General features: G+C 39.0%; 1 protein-coding gene across 6 annotated transcripts in view; it reads right to left on the reverse strand.

The window, feature by feature from the left end:
- The window catches only part of AGMO (alkylglycerol monooxygenase), a 515,888-nt gene that overhangs the window by 353,235 nt on the left and 141,029 nt on the right, over positions 1 to 21,624 (reverse strand). For 5 of the 6 annotated variants that reach the window (XR_005593863.1, XR_005593864.1, XM_039523587.1 and 2 more), the window contains exons 6-10: positions 11,097 to 11,163; positions 9,393 to 9,458; positions 9,225 to 9,304; positions 7,920 to 8,054; positions 7,316 to 7,432 (exon numbers count right to left, since the gene is read on the reverse strand). Coding sequence is in view for 4 of the 6 variants with exons in the window: in XM_039523587.1 (XP_039379521.1) it covers positions 7,316 to 7,432; positions 7,920 to 8,054; positions 9,225 to 9,304; positions 9,393 to 9,458; positions 11,097 to 11,163 (465 nt within the window). In the remaining 2 variants the exon portion in view is untranslated. The remainder of the gene's footprint in view (positions 1 to 7,315; positions 7,433 to 7,919; positions 8,055 to 9,224; positions 9,305 to 9,392; positions 9,459 to 11,096; positions 11,164 to 21,624) is intronic. The other variant, XM_039523589.1, reaches the window with a different exon arrangement.

The following is a 21,624-nucleotide window of genomic DNA, read 5'->3' on the forward strand; positions in this document are numbered from 1 at the left end:
GAGCTGCCACCAAGAGGTCCAGAAAAACACCAAACCAATGCTGGTGTTGCCACGCTAGTGCTATCAGGATATCAAATCCATTTGATTTTTAGGAGGACCTTGTAAACCAAGGAGATAGGTGGGAAGATGTACAGCAGGTGGTCTGTCCATAAGACCAGGAAGGCATTGGAGAGGGAACCCACGCTGTGCCTGAGCACTGAATAGAACTGATCGCATTTCCTGTTCTGTGTGGTGGTGAACAGGTCCACTTGGGGAGGCCCCCACTTCTGGAAGATGACACTGACGACCTCCGGTGAAGGGACCACCCATGGTGAGAGGTTTCAGGCTCCCAGGAAATGTGACATCTCGAGGTGAATGGCATGTTTCATGCAAAAGTCCCACAGCCAGAGGGCCTCCTAGCACAGGGCTGAAGATCAAGCCCTTTCCTGCTTGTTGATGTAAAACATTGATGCAGCATTGTCCTTCAAGACCTGCACCCCTTTGCCTGAGACCTGGGGAAGGAACATCTACCAAGCCAAGTGTGTTGCCCTCAGTTCCCTGAAGTTTATATACAGGGAGAGTTTTCCTGGGACCACAGGCCCTGAGATTGCTGAGGTGGGCTCCCCATCCCAGGTCTGACACATCCAAGACTAGGGTTATTGATGGTTGAGGGGCAGCAAACAGTACCCCCTCCATTACGGATCCTGGGTCTCTCCACCAGGTCAGTGAAGCAAGGACTGGAGGCAGGATCATAAGTATTGAGTCCAGGTGATGTCTGCTTGGGGAGTAGACTGATGCCAGTCACATCTATAGGAGTCTGAGGCATAGCCTTGCATACTGCACCATGTAGGTAAATATTGCCACATGACCCAATAGTTTGACGCAGACCCGAGCAGTCATTATTGGGTGGATCATGACCTTGGAAATCAGGTCGAACATAGCTCAGAATCAGGCCGCTGCCATAAAAAAGAATGGCCTTTGGCCGAATATCTCTATCCTTTCTCATGTAGGGTTTGAAGTCCCTGCAGATCTGGCACTTCTCTTTAATGCAGGCTCGTCCAGACACTTTAGACAGCTAGTGTGCAGGTCACTAATTGACATCGGCTTGCCACACAAGGCACATGGTTGAAGTCCGGGGAAAGGGGCATGCCCAGCCCCTGGGGCAAAAAGTCCCTTGACAACAGGGACAGCAACACTATAATATATAGTAACTCTAACTAAGAACTTTATACATCAACTACAATAACTATATAAATATGAACAGAGAAAGTCCAAACCACTGGGAAAGAAGACTTGCTACAGCAAGAGGCGTTGTTCCAGCAACTGTCACAGGTGGTAAGAAGGAACTGAGAGGGCGTGGGGCTCGCGGTACCCTTTATACCGGCACATATGTGAGTGACTCCAGTGGGCGCTAGAAATGGCCCAACAGATACCACGAAGGAAAAATCTCTGAGAACTGTGCATACAGCATGGAATGGATATGAGCAAGCACTCGAAGAAGAATAGAATTGTTAGCACACTGAGAATCAAGAGTCAATATATGTGTGTGTTTACTTCTCCTTTCTGATGTATAAAGATGTATAAACTTTTGCTTCCGCAAAAGAGAAAAAAATAAGTTCCACCCTGTTTATGGATCTGAAGTGTCAGGAATACCATATGAGGGTGTCCACATGAGAGCTGGTTGATTTTTTTTTAATTGCAATTCAGAGGGCTCAAAATGGAGGCATTTAAAAAAAATGTGTGACTTCTTTATCAAAATTATTATCAACATTGTTTGTTTACCAACACATAGTTTTCAATAGGCAAAGGGAAAATATTTTGGAAAAAAAATAAAATTTTAAAGATGTTAACAGTTTCCATGAAACCACTTTTCACTTGAAAAATTCTGACTAGTTCTAGTCCTCACTTGCCTCTGTTTGATGGACCTGACATGAGATAGAGAGGACCTAAATATAGGCGTCACCCAAGCTTGTAAACTAAACTGCAGATTTTGCTCCCCACCACTGGGGAAGGAGAAAATACTGAAATTCAGATGGCATCTTGTGAAGGTTTATACACATGCATAATATCACTCATGCGAATAGTCTTCTACACCGTGTGTGTAAATCTTTGCAGGATTGGGACTCAGTCATCCAAGAATTATCCTTCTGTTCTCCCTAATCTCAGTTTGCAAAGGGAGAATTAAAAGCAGTTTAACTTTAAACCTCTGTGACTGTTACGTTCCAGCAAAGAGAAGGGAGTATAGATATATTTCTAATGTAAAAACATAAAAGCAAGAAAAAGAACAGAGGCAGTCTTTATATAGACTCAAAGGTAACTAAGCTTTTAGCAGCTGGATTACAATGATATGAAGTTCACATATATAAAGCCCTTGCTCATATACAATGAGAAAGCAGGGGAAAAATAGGTGCAAACAGGGGCAGCTCCAGGCACCAGCACGCCAAGCGCGTGCTGGGGTGGCAAGCCACGGGGGGCGCTCTGCGCCGGTGGCCGCGAGGGCGGCAGGCAGATTGCCTTCGGCGGCATGCCTGTGGAGGGTCCGCTGGTCCTGCGACTTCGGTGGACCTCCCGCAGGCGTGCCGCTGAATCCGCGGGACCGGGGACCTCCCGCAGGCAAGCCGCTGAAGGCAGCCTGCCTGCTGTGCTTGGGGCAGCAAAATACCTAGAGCCGCCCCTGGGTGCAAACTGTCTACTTCACAGTTTCTGCTTCTTGGACCACTTTTTATTTCTTCTCAGCAACTCTGTCAATTGGGAAGTATAATTTGTAGTGGCACCTGTATCCTTTGTCAAACCTGATGCAGGTCCTACACTTGACAGAAGGAGGGCCTGTAGATCACCATTATTTACAAGTCAAACCTATTCTGACCCTCTTATGCTATGTAGACACGCTGAAAGGAAGAATATATACTGCATTACTTGTCTCCCACTCTCAAAGAGCTCTACTTTCTGAAATGGTGAAGGGTGAACCATGTGACTTTGTTGGCAGGTACAGGTGCAGTATGTGTAAATTATGTACAATATGTCACAGTAGATGGGGAAAGTGCCACATTCAAGCCATTTCGCATAGCAAAAATGCGTTCCCACATTTGTAGGCTGTTGCTGTGGGCTGTCTTTTAAACGTACAATAAACAAAGTAATCTGCATTCAAATATATTGTAATATAATAACAGATAATATATTGTGGTAACAGGAAACATTGAAAACATCAGCCCATAGTGTAAATGTGTTTATTATTTAACTACTATAGCTTTCTTTTTACAGTTCTAACACTGTAGTTACTCCCTAGCATGGTTCCTCAATTTACATTTCAAATTTGTTTCACAGTATCACCCCATAAAGTGGACCCTGGCATCTGAGCATCAGTTTCCTAAGCATTAATCTATCAAGACCAACAAAAAAGTCAGTAGATTATTTCACTAAACCAAGCATTATATATTAAATGTGTGCATTACAAGTTGCAGTGAGAAAGGAATGTGCCTTTTACAGCTTAGCATTACTGCTAGCATCCTCTTTCCACTCCAAAAATTATATGTATGCATAGCTAGATAAAATAAATGAGTATTTATATACTACAGTATTTGAATAAACAGAGAAGCCTGTGGGACCACAGCAGGGTCCCCAATTACAAGTCAGCCACAACTTTTGCAATGTGGTTATTGGCTGCAATCAAACAGAAAAAAATATTTCTGTTGGATTTTGATTTCATTGCAAGCTTTCAAATGTCACAAAGTTTAAGAAAAGGAGTTATGGAATTTGGGGAAGAAATTTACACTGCTTCCTAATCAACAGACTATTTTTTAATCAACAGACTATTTATTTGTAAAGAAGAAATAATTTACTCCAACCAAGTAAATACACCATTCAAAATGAATGTGTATTTAGATGAGAGTCAGTTTCCAAATTTACTTTTCGTTTCAAAGGATTTTAGATTATTTTATTTTTGTGAAGTGTCCCACAAAAGTATTTTTCATCCTGGCATGTTGCAGAGCTTCAGCCCCTATGAAAGGTGCTGGCACCTTTCAGAATTTACCAAATGCTAACAATCTGTACCACATTTTATGTTTCCTCATCTAGCAGCACTAATGCAGAAATCAGTTTCAGGGTTAAGGAGGTAGCTTTGTTAAGTTTCTCTATTTAGAGGCTTTTATCTGAAAATCCTTAAAACTTCCGTGAGTGCTTAAAAATACAGGATAATGTACACCACCCAATGATGTCCTGTTGCATTAGATTACGACTGTGTTCTCAGCCTTTGAGAGACATGTTCTTATCTTATCAAAACTGCTCACGTACTAACAATCTAACGAAAGTACACATATTATCATGTGCTACAGTGTCAATCATCAATAAGACACTCCAGAAAGTGTTGATTAAGATACACTTTGAGTGATTTTTGTAGTAGATGCAGTTATGAAACTGATGACTTTTGTTTTTAATGTACTTCAGTTTTACATTTCCAGCATTTTCTCTGGGACTGATCCAAAGCCCATTGTCTTCAGTGAACTTTCACTCAGATCTTGGTGTGCAGAGCTCAGCAGTAACTTTTATTCTCAGAATGTTGCGCAGACTGCTACGGAGAAAAGAAAGACAATGTGCTCTCTCTTGCAGAAAATTTATAATTTGTTCTTTCTTGTTTTGCTGTTTTCTTAAGTTAAATTAAAGGTCACTGAAGGTATATGGCTGCTCTTCGTGTATGGAAAAACTTAACACTTTTAAAGGACATGAAACCAAAGACTGAGTGACTATAATCACATGAGGAATGTAATAACTGTGTGCTGCTCCAGTGTCTGATTGCTATTATGAAATGGAACTTATTCCCCCAAAATTAGGAAAACAGTTAGCTCTTTCCATTTATGGAGCTATGCCATGGTTATGGCATAATTTGTAGCCAAGCAGAAAGTTCCAGTTTTGTCTACAACCATTCCATAACTCAATGTACAGGAAAACTGATACTAAATGAAGAATTTGCCAAGTTACGTTATTCATATATGTGCTCTCTTCTTGGGACAGTTTCCCCTCTGTATTTTTAAAAAGATCCAGGAACTTGGTCTTCTGTCCAGCACTGCTTTCTTCACCTTCTTTGGCATTTATTTCCTGAAGTATGGGCACTTCTCTTCCTGTTTTCTCTATTACCCCATTACCTCATGTTTTATGCAGGTCATTTTCTGCTCATTTTGCAACTTTAAATTTACAACAGTGAACCTTCAGGATGGTTCATTTGTGAAACTGTGGAGAATTTGAAAGAATAATGTTAAAGGGCTTGGGGTTTTATTTAAACTTCCTTTAATCCTTTGACAGCACTTCTTAAACAGCTGTAGTTGTAAATGATAGTACAAAAAATAGTTGGGGCCACATATTCCCCCATCCTGAGGGGAAAAAAAACAAAACCAGGGAGAAATTCATGTGCAATACACTATAGCTCTTGCTGCTGCAAAGACCCACTGTACGCACATCTAGGTCAATCAGATTTACTGGTGGCAGGGGACATGGCCTGAAAATCATTCATAGTCTGGAGAGCCACAATACATGACACCAGAAACTGATCTCTCTCTCATATGCACTGTAGCTCTAGTCCATGCCTTCAGAAATGGCACCACAGCCATGCACCATATTACCTTTGGATCCCCAAACCATGGAGACACATGTGACCTTCTGGTGAGGTCACAGGGTATGCAGAATAAGTTGATATTAGTTCAAGCAGAGTTAACTTTTTTCACTTAAATTATGCAGGGATGCTCTGTAAAATAGTTGTTCTTTAACTTCTCTCCACCAGAATGGTACAATCTCTATTTTGTGTGCTATTCAGACTTTACCTATTTGGTACTGAATGGCTTTGGGAGTCTATATGGTGCCATGGGATCATACCTTGTAGCTTGCCACCATGCAGGCCCCAGCTCATCGTTGCAGTTTCAGACCATCTTCCTGCCCTACATGTCATGTACTGGAGAAGGAGCATTCGAACCAGAGAACCAACACAAATATTTTGACCAAGATTTTTTGAAAAATGACTACTGATTTTGGAAGCCTACATTTTTGGGTGCCCAACTTCAGACATTTCAATAAGGACTGATTTTTAGAACGTGCCCAGCACTTATCCTCTAAAAAATCAGGCCTCTATGTTTCTACCATTGGGCAACCAGAAACTCAAGCACCCAAATTCATTTTTGAAAATGTTGATATTAATTCTTTTATCTGTAATTCCAATAAGTTGGCTTCATTCTACCTTTTTACTTGAATTATGCTAAACTTTATGCATTTATATAGCTATGTAACAATGCTAAAATCTGAAGAGCAGGCTGATAAATATCTGAATTAAAGGGGGAAAAAAGAAAATTCTTGGTATTGCAGAAAAAACTTAATCCCTAATTTGTTTGTGAAGGGGAAAAATATCATTCATATTATAGAGTTGTGATAAACTCAGGACAGACAGCTGTAAGGGCGGGGTAGAAAACAGTCCCAGAAGGTAAAAGGCCCTCTTCCCTATCAACTGGGGAGGAGTGGCTACAGGTCAATCAGGTTTAGCTGAAAAGGGGTTACCAGAGATCAATTAGGATCAGCTGAGAGAGAGTTACCTGAGGTCAATTAGGATCAGCTGATTCCAACTAAGGGCTGCCTGAGACCTTTTTAAACCCTCCCCAGGGAGGGGGAAGAGGGGGAGTCAAGCTGCCAGTAGGTGAGAAGCAGCAAGACAGCAAGCCTCACCAGGAGGGGAAACTACATTCCCTCCCATAAGGGAGAAAAACAAGCCTAAAAGACTGGCTGAGAGAAGGGTGGACTGCCCCTGTGCAGCCAAGAGGGGCTGTTTTACCCCAAGCCCGTCTTGCCAAGGCTAAAAACTGCTAAGGCTGGTGAGACCGAGACGGTGCCTTGCCACAGAGTATATTTTAGTTTCATCGTTATAGACACATTTCTTAGGCATGATTCCAATCTCTGTTGCACTGGTTTTAAACTGGTACAATTCTATTAACTTAAAAAATAAAAATAATATACAGAGATATACCTATCTCATAGAACTGGAAGGGACCCTGAAAGGTCATCCAGTCCAGCCCCCTGCCTTCACTAGCAGGACAAAGTACTGATTTTTTGCCCCAGATCACTAAGTAGCACCCTCAAGGACTGAACTCACAACCCTGGGTTTAGCAGGCCAATGCTCAAACCACTGAGCTATCCCTCCCCCTTCAGTAGAGTTACCCCGACTATAGCAACATAAGTGAGAATAGAATCAGGCCCTTACAGAGTCTGTTTTATTACTTCAATTTTAACATTAAAAACTTCTCACAACAGAAATTTTTTTGCTAACATCAAACACTTAATTTCACTAAAAGTGTGAATTACTTACAGCCTGGGTCTCAAACAGGTCCACATAAAAGCCCAGCATCAAGGCAAAATGTACTACTGCATAGACAGAAAGATATATTGGCAATCTGGGATTGAATGGAACCTCTTTTCCAGTGATCTAGATGCATCAAAACAGATAATAGTCTTCATTAGTAATCTATTTCATCATGTTATCCTTTAGTACCTAGGTTAATTGCAAATACCAAGTGATTAAGGGTCATATTTAATGGCACGTGACTAGTCACTTAGGAATATGGGGAAGAAAGGTAAAAGTGCGGTTATCAAAATATATACATAATCTATTGTAAGAAATAGATTAAGATAAAGATTTTTTTAAATGCTACTTTATGAAAAACATTTGAAAATATCTCTCAAATGAATGATGAAAAGATCTTTGACATATAAAAGTCTGTATGTGTCTACTCTTTTATTCAAATATAAAGGGAAAACACAGCTAAAACTTCCATTTCCTTAAGTCTCTGTTTCCCTCTTCTTTAATACTGCTAATTTAAGATGGTACAAGTAGAGTTTTTAACCTTGATCCACTAGCACTAATAGGGCAAGTGAATTATATGCAACTGAAAGCCTTCTATATATTCAATTACCACTGGGATTTCCTCAGGAAGGCCGAGTCTAGGTTTTCCTGGTCCCCAACCTGGGCCTTTGAATATTACAGAGAGCTTATTACTGAATCCAGGTGTGGCCCAAAATGTGCTCCATATATAAGCCAAGTGACATAACTGTGAAGACATAAGTAATTGTCCATATTTATTAATAAAAACAGCAATTTAGCAAAACATGTACTTTACCCTGCTTTACCAAGGGACATTCAGAGGTTCTGAGAACTCAAAATTCCAGTAAAAATGCAGAAATGTTTCATTAACAGTTCTGAATGGAATCTTCTACGTGTAACTATTTCTAGGTCTAAATGCCACTCACAAACCCCCATGTTTCACATCAAGTATCAGAATAATTTATTGGTAGAACACTGTTTTCTGGGCCAGGACGTGCGTTTAAGTTCCACAGCAGGACTCAGGCTCAGGGATCAGATTGCCATACAGTCATAAGGGGAACTGCAGTGTTAGAGACACTGGACCAGATTCTGTTCTGATTCTCATCCTGTGCATCCCCATTATCTTTTAAATGAGAATTGAAACAAGTGGAAGGTAAACAACCTTTTGGGTTTTGTGAAAAGAGGCAAGGATAATTGTCATCCCTTAGCCAACAATCTTCCTCAATTAAATAGATTCTAATGTTCAAACTGTACCTCAGCTTTTATTGAGCACATGTTGGCTGCTGCATTTACTGCCAACAGTATCATTAATTCATTGTTTAATAAATTATTCTGGGACATCCTGAATATCAAAGGTAATAAATATATGTGTTAAAAACAAATTATATAAGACATTAGATTGGGAATTGCTTCTAAAAGAGCAATATTTATAGCAGATATATGTAACAAATAAAATACACTTTGTATCTCTACCACCTGCTCATAAAGAAGGTTATCCTAACATAGCAGGGCAAAAGACTAATCACTACATGAACGTAACTCATCCCTTTTGTAAATCCACTGATTTCAGTGGCGTCACAACATGAATAATTTTCACTCACTGCATTTTCACCACCAGTGTGTACAGCTGAACCCTTCATCCTTATGAGAACACTGAAATATACTACAGCGAGAAATGAGAAGATAATAATTGAGATTTGCAGAAATATTTTATATGTGGTTTATATGAAATGGTTTAAACCACTAACGTGTGCCAGTGTTACAGTAAACACTTCAAATAATTACAAAACAATCTATAGTACAGTATAGTTTGCCTCCAGTCTTTCAAAAACGTACATTTCTTTTGAAAATAAGTTAATGTTAAAATATATAAGTTCAATAAGAAAAAATACATTACCTGGACCTTGACAGGTTCAAATGTATTTATTGGGTGTGTTAGGCCATATATAACTTTATCATTTTCTGCCACAAATGTTCCTGGAAGGAGGAAAAATAATCCATTTTAAGAGCATAAAACTTCCTGTTTGCAACATTAACATTAGCAACAGCAATTTATTCCACTTACCAAAAATTCTGTCCCAAATAATGAGGGTACCACCATAATTTTTGTCAATGCAGTAAGGATTTCTGCCTATAAAAAAATATTCAGTGCAATTATGAAAAATCTGTGAATTCTACAAACTTCAACTGAAGTAGTGAATCTCGTTTGTAAGTCTGATTTTCTTACCTACTAACCGAGATAAGAGATGGCTAACCTTTCATAGTTAACCAGCTATAACTTTTCTTATGCCTTACATCTGACTACTAAAATATAGCTCAGGGTAAAAACATATTCATGATTATTGCAATGTACCTGAAGTCAATGTAATTATGCCTGGGGTGGATTTACCCCAACATGTATGTACATACAAAAGTTAAAAAACAAACAAACAAACAAACAAACAAACAAACAGAAAAATCACCAAAAATTATCCAAACTGTAACTAACAAGATATATGCCAAATATGCACAAAATATGTACAGTGATCTCATGAATGACTTCCTGTTGCCTCCTGTACACCTCCCATATTATAGACCTGATCTCGCCCCCCACTTAAATTACGAGGAGCTCTGCTAATGACTTAATTGCGAGCAGGATCAATCTCTCTATCTAGTACAGGGCTCCACATCTTTAAGTTTTCCTCATGTGCAAGTAGTCCCATTAAAGTCAATGAGCTAAATTCTGCCCTCAGTTACCCCAACTGGATTACTCTGGTGAAGTCAATGGATTAAACCTGTGCATCACTTGTGTAAACCTGATTAGATTCAGGGTGGATAGGCTCACTCTGGATTTATAGCAGTGAAAATGAGACCACAATTTGGACTGTCAATACTTATGCAAATTTGCAAGATTGGACACTTACAGAACCCACTTTTTAAAATATCTGTACAGTGCCATAAACACTTAACACATAGCTATAATAAATAGCTACACATCCACGGTACATTTAGTTATATTTGAGCGCGATTCAAATTAGTAAATTAAGTTTCTCCATCTCCCTGTTATTGTTCTACTTATTATCTCTGCCCTTTACAAGATACTCAGTGAATGAGCCTTGCAAGTTGCCCAGTGGATGAGCCAGGGGCACCTCTGGAGCCCCCCCTTATTCAGTTCACATTTCCCAACACTCTTCATTATGCCATTAAATTAACCAATCACATATGTACACTACAGCCTACCCTTTCTCTGAATATCGCTGAAAATTATGAAAAAAAGTAATATCAGTTGTATTGCACATGTGCAAAATGGGCTTTTCAATAATGCAGTAGAATGAAAACTGGAACAGCTAAATGCAGTTCTTCTAAAACAGGGCCAATGCTATGCTGATATTGAGAGTTGGACTTTAAGGTGCAAGAACAGTTGAAAATGGGTTACCATATTTATTTATTTTTAACAATAGAGAAGGATTTGCTATTCCCATCACATTTCTCATATTCACAAATGCTGAATTGTTTTGCACAAACTGTACACAGTAATTCACATTTGGAAAGAAACCAATCTGAAAAATTTCAGTTTGACACACAAATATTTTGAAGTTATAACTCACTGATAAAAGGTTTTAATAAAAGTCCTTATGAAACCTTAGAGTGATTATTACTGTTCTCCCTATAATGTTTTTTTAAAAAAACACCAGCCACATTTCCTCCTTTCTGTACATTTTAAATATAATATAAATAATGACAGTTAGAAAACAAACAATGGAAAATCAGACAACATGGTATTGCTTACCATGGTGAACTCTGTGGTGACTGGGAGTATTAAGAATCAGCTCCAGAGGTCCAAGGGTGTTAACTACCTTTAAACAAAATTATCTTGTAAATGAATTGGCATGGACCGTGTAAAATCAAGCAAAAAGAGGAGGAAAAGTTGGCAGAGGGGACACACATAAGGAAGCTAATTTTCCCTTACAAAGAGAACTGCATCTGGGAAGGTTCTTACATAAAGGAACAGTGTACAAGTTAACATAACTTACTAAAACTGTTATATTCTATTGTCAACGACTACGTAATAGGAATTTTTATGAAACTTGTGTATAGTAAAATCACCATAATGCAAACTACAATTGGAATTGTTTTCTATGCTTAATCATTTAATATATAAAATAAATTGCTGGCCTATTTAAATGTTATTACATTGCTCATAATTCCATAGGGCTCTATTCATACATTTGCTACCTGTTCATGTAGCCTTTGTCACCCGAACCCCTCAGAGATTAAACGTAATTCTAGTCTAGGCTGCAAAATCACCTCCATTAGAGCCCGTTCCAGAAATGCTCACTCCCAGAAGTAAACCTACTCATCATCTAAGGAGAATGTATCAATCTTCAGAGCACATTCCAAAATAATACCCGTTTTCCATGACAGATCATTTGACATTGTGATTACTCGCCATTAGCAAAAAAAACCAAACCCACCAAGTAAAGTCTGTCTCTGGGTTAGTATAGACTAACAGGTCTGCTGCAGCAAGAAACAAAGTGTGTGAGCACCCTTCAGAGACTAGTGGTGTAGCAGCATGAGTCAGGTGAATGCCCATATGCAGATGTGCAACAAGCTTTATCAGATGTTAGTAGTTCAATCAGGGGGCAAGAGAGAGGTGTTCTAGCAGCTTCTGAGAGGAGAGAGAGAGAGCCTGAGGGAGAGAAATTTGTGTGTCATTGAGGAGGAGGTGAAAATCAAAGGTGATGAGAACTGATTTTCAAATTGTTTAATCCTGAGCTGATGGGCAGATGTTTGGCTGAGCTGAAGTTTTTTCATTTTTTCTCTTTGAAGTTTCCCTGAAGTTTTTTGTTGGAGCATGGCTGGTTTTTTATTGCCTGTGTGGCTAGGAGTTTTGTCCTCTAGTTTTTGTTTTTTCCATATTTGTGTCCATTGTATATTTTCTATTTTATTTGTGTTTTTTCTTCAGAGAGAGATAGAGCCATTATGCTGGCATGCACATGGCATGTGGGTGATGGGGTGCATGATGGGGGTGGGTGTACCGGTGATGGTGTGTGTGTGTGTTGGGTGTGTGTGCTGTGGGTGTTGGTGGGGGTGTGATGGTGTTACTGGTTGTGATATGTGTTGATGGTTGGGTGTCTAGTGTTGTGGGGTTGGTTGTCGAGCTAGAGTTACTGGGTGTGCAGTGTGGCTGTGAGAGGTGCACTGTGGGTTGGTGCCTGGCCTTGTGGGGAGGGCTGTGGGCTGCCCACTGCCTTGTAGTGAAGGCTGGGGATCATCCTTGATGATGGGACTGATGATGAGCTGATGGGCTGGAGGGGTTCTGTGTGGAGTCCTTGTTGTTTTCTTTCTGGGTTTTGGGTTTTCTCTTTCTTGGTTGTAGGGTCTGTCTCTTATTTCTACGTCTCTCGTCTACTCTGTTGATCTGTCTCTGTGTTTGAGGGTTTTGGTACTGTTGTTTTCTTGGTGTTGGGTGTTGGTTAGGTGTGTCTCTGTGTCTGTGGGTGTAGTGGTTGTTGTATGTGGTGGTTGTGTTGTGTGGCTTGGCTGGAAGAAATGGATGGGGTGGTGTGGGAAGGTAGGTAGGGGGGGGCGGGCATAGGGTGGTGTTAATGGTGGTATCAATTATGTTGTGTAGAGTGTTAGGGACGTGGACCTCCCGAAGTTGACCTCAGTTGGTTTGGCTGTGTGGGGTGGAAGCTGTGTGGTGGTGTGTGAATTTTTGTTGTCTCTTTCCCATGGGTCCAGATGATGAAGATGTCATCATGGGTATGTAGTAGAGAGGAGTGGTAGGGAAGGAGAGAGCGGAGAGGAGTTCAGGAGAAACCATAAAAATAATATTGGCATATTGGGGGGGGCGGGTGCCCATAAGCAGTGTGGCCACTCTATATGATATATATATCATCAATATATATTGTCATCAAATTTGAAATAGTTGTAGGCACAGATAAAGGCAAGGCTGTCAGCATCTGTGGCATCTGTGGATACTGTTCTCATCAGCTTGTATTCCATCAGGTGTTGGTGAGTGTTGGTGTGAGAGCATCCATGGTATGGTGGCCAGGGTGGTGTTTTCAGGGCACCATGCATTGCATTGTAGAAATCTCATCATCAGTGTGTCATGGATAGGTGTGGTGTGCTGGGTGGTGGGGGTCCAGAGAGTCCACATATCCACCACATATCCAGTCATTCATTCAATGCCCGAATGCCGATGATGATCCAGGTTTCAGGTTTTTGGGATTTTTGCAGTAATATAGTATATAGGGGTCGGAGGGGGGGGGCATCTAAGGGTATGTTGATTTGTTTGTGTGTTAGTGTAGTAGTGTAGAGAGTAGTAGTGTATTTTTGTCAGTCAGTGTGGGGGCCAGGGCTGAGGGCAGTGGTGGTGAGAGTTTGGTGTTGGCCTTTTGTCCTCCTTTTGACCTTGGTAGTCAGATGATGACAGCACCCAACAGCCCCTCCTTCCTCAGCTTTTTTCTTAGGATGGTTTCTGAGGCTGTGGATGGCATTGCATTGCTGCATGCACACTTAGGTTATGCAAGCGAGATGTGTTTTTTTTTTTTTTTTTCTGCTCTGCCTGCGCCGGGAAGAAATCAATGTATAGGTCCAGACTGTCATTTCGACCCTCAGGAGGAGTCCATGTGGAGTTCTTCTTTTTGTGCTGTTGGTGGGAAGCCACCAAGTAAAGCTTCCTAGAACCTAGGAAATGTGAAGAGCAGAATCTATCATGTCATCCTCTACGGATGTTTTCTGCGTGAACCTAATTACTGTATTTCCTGCTTAAATACTACAACGATCGGTGCTCTGTAATATTTTCATAATGATGGAGATGATAGAATCCAGATAAGATAGGGAGGCAGGCAGTCGTTGCCCATGAGAGTAGATACCCTCATTTCAATAGGTCTAACTGGGTAAGGTTTGCATGTAAGGTTACAGGATCAGCCCCTTAAACTTGAAAGCACCCCAATTCTGCTTACAGCCACTGCACCTGTGTAAGTGAAGATAAAATTCTGCTCAAAATGCATCAACTGAAGCTTTTGTGGACAGATTTCATCCTCCATCAGGAGACTGTCAACATGGGAAGAAGAGAATAATTTTATACTTATTTGTCTCTCCCTGGCTGAATATGTGGTGTAAAAATAAACACCAACAAAAACTGCTGTTGGCCAATGAATAGATTGGTATACAGCCAAAATTAAAGCAGTGTGGATATTGGCAGATTGGTTCAGGTGAAGAACACTCTAACTTTACTGTTTTTTTATCTGTCACAGCCTCGACCTTCCCCCACAGTTGTGAGGGGAAGTTCTGCATATGAAGGCTGGAATACTAAAGGGTTTTTTATTATTTTATATTTTATATTCACAAGCCAAGGACAATATAAGCAAGCACATTTGAATTTCCAAATGCTGTCTCCAAATAATTTCAAGCCTGAAAAGACCACCTAAGGGTGAGAAACAATTAATCATTCAGGCTAGCTCTGTTTCCATACTCTCTCAAGCAGCAAATCCCACTGTTTCAAACTATGTGAGATCTGACCACTAAATTAATATAATCTGAATCAAAGAACTGGCTTGCATTTCAGTCCAACACCTGAAAGATAAGTGATTTATCTACTAGACCACACCTAACTATGACCCACTTAGTTTCAATATGATTTAACTAAATATTTAAATATACATTTTTTTAAGCCAAACTTCAGAGTACCGTAGTGGGGAGCACAATGCAATGGGTTAGTGGTTTCAACTCTCAGTCTACAGGTAGGTTATAATAAGTCATTGACAACATAGATACCTTCACAGTTTTTAATGTCCAATTGATTAAATCTGTACACAAAAATTGCTAATAAAATTTATCCTCCGAAAGGCTGAACTGTACCTAAGTGTGCTGAAGTAACACTCCGTGTCTTCTCCCTCCCAGGGTATCTCAGGAATATGAGTAACATTTTAAATAAATACATTTGACTAATGTTAATGAGAGTATTTTCTTTGGAAAATGCAATCTCTCATGATAATAACCCTAAGCTGTAGAACAAGCTTGAGCAATGACATTTGCAAGTTTGCACTGTTAATGATTAATGCTTTAGAGTACCATTCTTCAATTTATTACTCAACCACACTCACCTCTACTGCAGAGAAACAGTAGTGACACACTAATGAAAATATTCTCTAAGATTGCAATCACAAGGGTTCTATTTTCACCCTGAAAAGCTCTTGAAGATTTGCAGACCCCGACCTAACAAATGCCTGACATGTTGAAAGTAGCAAAACATAAACCCAAGGTTCTGCCAAGATACAACAAAAAATACATTTTCACTTAATATCTAGAAGCAAAACTACACTCATTTTAGAAACTTAATTTGCTTTAAGTGATATTTCTACTTATTTTGTGAATTCTTACTAAATAATAAAATGACAATTACTTTATAAATATTATCCTCATGTACACTATATAGGGCTCTATTCCAGTGGAAAAACACACATCTGGAAAGCTCATTTTTCAAGGTTCCTGCAGTCGTGCATGGCAAAGAAGGCAGACATTTTTGCTGAATCGGATTCTAAGAGTGAAATCTTGCCATCCTTACTTTAGGCAAAACTCCCAGGGGCAGATCCTTGGGTGGAGTAAACTGTTTAGTTATGGAGCTTTGATAATTTACACAGTCTGAGGATCTGCTTCCCGCTTCATCAAATGAGATCAAGGGGAGTTTCACTTCAGTAAGGATAAAAGGATTTAACTTTACATGAATAAACGTGCAACAGTTTTAAACATGAACACATCAAGTTATAACGATCTCCTCGAAAATGAAGCAGGCGACAAACAGGAGAGGAGGAGTATGTGAACTAGTAGCAGTTACTTCACCTGTACAACAGGGGTAGCGTAATGTCTCTTTAGCAAAACCTTCAGCTCCTAGCACAGACATATTGCCACATCTTGATTCTGTACAGTTATGCCCCTTGTAAGACATTGATTGCTATTGGTAATATCAGTGGCAATAATCCCTTGCGCTCGTGTTATAGCTCTACCCTGCTGTAAAGGTAAAACTGTTGCTCTATCCCAATCACTAGAGTTGGCTGAAACTTTAAATAAAATATTTTTATTTTCAAAAATGGCCTTTTAAAGTTTTTTTTTCACAAAAAAAATTGCCACAATCTTGTTTTTTCACAAAAAACATCAATCATGTTCAATTTTTTTTAAATTTAAAGTGTTACCGTAATGGTTATCAATTTTTTTTATTTACCATAAATAGGATTTTCAGTAAACAAAAGATTTCAATATTGTTGTAGCCATGTTGGTCCCAGGCTATTAGGCAGACAAGGTGGGTGAGGTAATATCTTTTATTGAACCACCTTCTGTTGGTGAGAGAGACAAGCTTTCAAGCTTACACAGAGCTGAAGAAGAGCTGTGTGTAAACTCTAAAGCTTGTCTCTCTCACCAACAAAAGTTAGTCCAATAAAATATATGACCTCATCCACCTTGTCTCTCTAAAAGATTTCAATAACATTTAAGTTTTTTATTTAAAAACTTACTTTTTTTAAATGGTCGGTTTCAAACACTTTTAATTCAAATTTAGAATTTTTTTGTGAAAATAGATTTTCATTTTTCAATTTGCTCTATCAGTCATAAATGAGACAACCAGAATTTCCCCCAAAATTTCATTTTATTTAAGAGAAAAATGTTTTTTCCATGAAAGAAATTTTAAAAAAATATATTTGTAAGGAAAACGGATGAATGCCGCACAAGCAATTTTTTTGGTTTTTGATCTCTGTCTTTGAAAATTCATAATTTCTAAGCGTCAAAAGATTAGCTGGTACTAAAAAGAAACTTAAGGATGTAGGATATGGGGGAGAGAAAGTGTGTGTGCACACGCATGTGTGTGAGAGAGTGTATCTAAGTGTGAGTGAGTTTATATAAAACATGCCAGTTCACACATAAGGGTGTATATATAAAGCAAGCCTGTTCTCTGCAACATCCTTTTGCAGCTACTTTGGAAATGCAGCAAAACAATAGCTACTAATATGTTAAATAAAGTCCAATATGTTGCCCAACTGTGACCTCATCTCTATTTTGAACAAAATGGCTGTTTTCTTATGCCTGTGTTTTCCTTCTATGCACAACCACCTACTGTTCTAAATCAAGTCCTGTCTACAATTTTTCCTCTCTGAATTAGCACACCATGTGCATCTCAATTCCCCTATCAGCGACCCATAGATGAACTGCACGATTCCAATAAAAGTCCATTTTGCTTGTTACTTTGTTTTTTAAAAACCCACAGCCACAAAAAAGTCTCGTTTGACAGTCCTCTTGCAAATGGACTTTAGAAATAAACTGCTTATGACCCAAATGCACAGGTATCTTAAATGTGCCACTTACAAAAGCTCCATTCAGAATTCTTCACAAAACATGTATTCTGCATCTGATTTCTTTTTTAACAAACAGACTACCTCTCCGTTATTGTGCTTAGCTATTGCTACACAATGTAACAGAATTACAATTAAAATATTTTAAAGTAATTCCCCAATGCCAGTTTAATACACTTGACAGGTTCCAAGTTGTATCCTCAGAAACTCCTTCCACATATTATTAATCAAAATGTTTTGGCAATGAAATAAAGCTATGGTACATAACTGGAAATATATAATTTTTATATAGGAACATATTTATATAAAGATGTTTCCTTTGTGACAGCAAAACCTAGAGTGGAGGAAAAGAACATAAATGCAGCAAACTCTCTTGTGGCATGTAAGCACCTCCATTTGCGGTCTCAAGGTTTGTCAGCACCAAGGGAAATCTTTATTGCCTGGTACCTGCACCACTTCAATGCAGTTCTTGTTTAAATAATGAGAAAAAATCGTGACATGAAATCCAAGGGAAACTTTACATCTTGTGTAACAACTCCTCCTGTCACCACTACAACATGAATCTTTATTTCAGCTCTATTTCGACATGAATGTTAGAAAAGAATGTAGACTGAGTAAAACAGGCAATGTTACAGTAAAACCATTTGTGAAAAAAGGGAAATTTTCACCGTAAGTCTAGGAGAGAGTGCTTATAACTCAGTGATGGTTCAATTACCCCAGCATTACTGACCTACAGACAGCAAGGGTCAAATTCATCTTTGGTTCAATACCACTGCTGTCAGAGAAATTACACCATGGATGAATTTGAACCTAGGATTAGCTCATTTGCTGGGCTAACTGGTACTCAGGCACTTATTACTAGCAATTTCCTCACCAAAATCAAGATGATCAGGATTATTATTATTATTTGTAGATCAATTTACATTTGAGACCATCTGGTGTGGAAACGTTAAAATAAAAAAAATAATTGCATTCCCCACTAACACTGTTGTGTTAATTCAAGACAACACACCCATGTATTTATACAGATGGCCTTCGTGACCATATCTGCCATGTGAAATCTCTACAGGGAAGCTAGGGAAAGGCAGAACTCCTAGGATATGCGCTCGTCTGCCCAGTTTCACACTTTGAAATCCTCGGCAAACCCTGATTTATATACCACCAACTGTTTTCCTATCTGATTAGGCAGTTTTCTACTCCAGTAAGCATGTAATATGGAGGTAGCCAAATTTCCACACTGAGGAGTGAAAAAACAATATTTATAGTTTGGAAATAAAACAAGCTGAAGGAATCAGGCCTGTTGGGATCATAAAGAGTTTCATAGGGGGGTGAATTTCTGATAAATCTGTATTGTAGAAGGAGGTGAAAGCCTAGCTTTAATGGATAGTCAGGCTTAGGGTATGTTTATATAATAAACACACAGGCTTCAGAAATGTGTTTATAATAAATTATCTTGAAGGCAGATTGTTGTCACTCATAGTTGTTTTACCTCTCAACCAGGAGGTCAAGGTTTGAATCAAGTTGGCATCTGATGTGAATATTTCAGTTAACACTTTCAATAGGGGATTCTACTTCTCTTTGGAAAAAATGACTAATCCAGCCTTCTCTTAAGGGCAGAAGAGCATGTAAGTGTGTGTGTGTTATTTCAATCAATATAACCAACTAAAATGACAGAAAACCTACATTAATTGGTCATTTTAAGTGGAGCAACTAAGGGAGAGAGCGAGCACATGAGAACAGTCACTTTTTTCAGTACTACTATTTGAAGTTAAATGTTTCAAACAAACTCCATGAGAACTTGTGCTAGGCAGCTTGATTACCCCTCCTCAGCTTAATGAACACATCACATGAAATGTGAAAGATGTACTTGATCTGACTTTTTGGCTTTATGTACACTCAAGAAAGTGTTGCCTTCCAATATGACTGGGTGCTCTAGACACCTCTGACACAGTTTAAAAACACCCACATCAGACTAAGGTTCCAACCTAACTAAAGTGCAGTCCTTTGCACTTTGTATTTCTGTGTGGCACAGGATAACCTGGGACTTGCACTGGCAGCCCATTATGAAGGGCGTGCCTTTAAGTTCCCTATTTGGACTTAAAACCCTAACTAATATAAGCACAGTCTCCTTGAAGGGCTATCTGCTATCTTGTGTCTCATGGCAAGAACTAAGATTGTCTCATCAAACTATATCAAGAGGACAGAAGGTGGAGTTTTTTCTGGCAAGGACTTGGCCCTCTACCTTTCTCTCCAATGCTGTATCTGTCGTAGCTACGACAGCATAAATCTGTATATAGTACACTTGCAGTGGAAAAGCAATGTTTTTTTAGTTACTTTCAAGTTTTATGTGGACAGATGGTTGTTTTATTTATCATATCCTGGGAAATGGGATACTGGGGATTTGTTTTGTTGCATCCAGGATCTATTGAGATGTGTTGCCATTTTCATTAAGTAATGGTGTTAGTTATATTTGGCCAGGCATCTAAAACGCCTTTTGGAGATGGACACCATGGGAAAGCTTTTTGAAAGTCACTAATGATTTTGGGGGTCTCAGTTTTTGGGTGACCAGTTGGAGACACCGTAAAGAAACTGGATTTTCAGAAAATGTTGAGTACTTCCCTCTGAAAGTCAGGGCCCTCTAAGGTTTCTCAAGTTGGGCACCTGAAAACTGAGAGCACCAAAATCACATTTTACTACTCTCAATGACACAGGCTTCATTCCCCCGAATCACCTGATAGTACAGTAACCAAAAGGAAGATGAAAAGCACCCAGATGTTAATGGGGCCCCTCCACTTCACGGAGGTCTCTCTATGGAAAATTGATATAACATAGTGCAGAATTTAGTGTATATTGATGTAAGGATTTCTGCAAAGAGCCTGTTGCTGTCCCTCTTATCTCTTACACTGGTTATTGCTGTCATTAAAAAAAAAAAAGTATTGAATTCAAGAGACCAAACTCCAAACCCTGGTAAAAGAAAATATGTTCCCATATTAATTGCATTGTACATTGTCAATCTAACTTTATTCTCATTCAGCTCAAAACAAGAGTCGGTTTTCGAAAAAAGGCATTCATTAGAGTTGGTTGGACATTTCCAGTTGTTTTGCCATGAGAACGTTCGAACTTTTTTAGTTTACTGATTTTGTTTTTGTTTTTTTCTACCATAAACTGCAAATTTAAAAAAAAAGTTATTTTGAAAACCAAATAAATTGTAGTTTAGTTTTTCTTCCTCTGGCTTTTTTGCCCCTTTAACTTCCCCTCTTTTCCTTTTTTTCCTACTTTTTTTCCCAACAGCAAATTGGATAAAGCAAAAAGGGAGAGAAGCGGGGAGGACAGGAGAAAAGTAAGAAATAAATAAATAAAACTAAAAAAACCCACCACTTCTTGATAAATGTTCGTAGTTTGAAAAATGATACATTTCCATTTTTATCATTTTCCAGTTTGTTGAAAAATCACAAAAATTCAAATAAAATTATTTTTTTATATATGAAAAATGACTATTTTTTTCTCCAAAATATTTTAAATGGAAATTTTTCACCCATTCTAGCTTACAGTTAAGGATCTCTCTTTTCCAGCAGAAAAAGAATAAAGAAAACCAACAAAGGTCAATTAGGCAGAGAAATTCTGCCAGTTTCACTGTTTTCAAAAGAGGCCATGATTGAACGTCATTCTGATAAATACAATGTTTCCCTCTCCAGGAGGGAGAAAGCAGACTGCTCCTGACATCTCCTCATGTCTGGTTATCTCTGGAGTGATCAGGAGTGCACATTGCCATTACCAAGTTTGAATGGCCTGTCACTTGTACTCGTATAAACCAGGAGTAACACCACTGAAAACAATGGAGCTTCATTGCTGTAAAACCGGAGTAAACAAGGGGAGACTTAGGGTATGTCTACACTACCTGCCGGATCAGCAGGTAAGGATCGATCTATCGGGGATCGATTTATTGTGTCTAGCATAGATACGATAAAA

The sequence above is a fragment of the Mauremys reevesii genome, linkage group 2, assembly GCF_016161935.1.
Source record: "Mauremys reevesii isolate NIE-2019 linkage group 2, ASM1616193v1, whole genome shotgun sequence".
In the NCBI taxonomy this organism is placed as follows: Eukaryota; Metazoa; Chordata; order Testudines; family Geoemydidae; genus Mauremys; species Mauremys reevesii.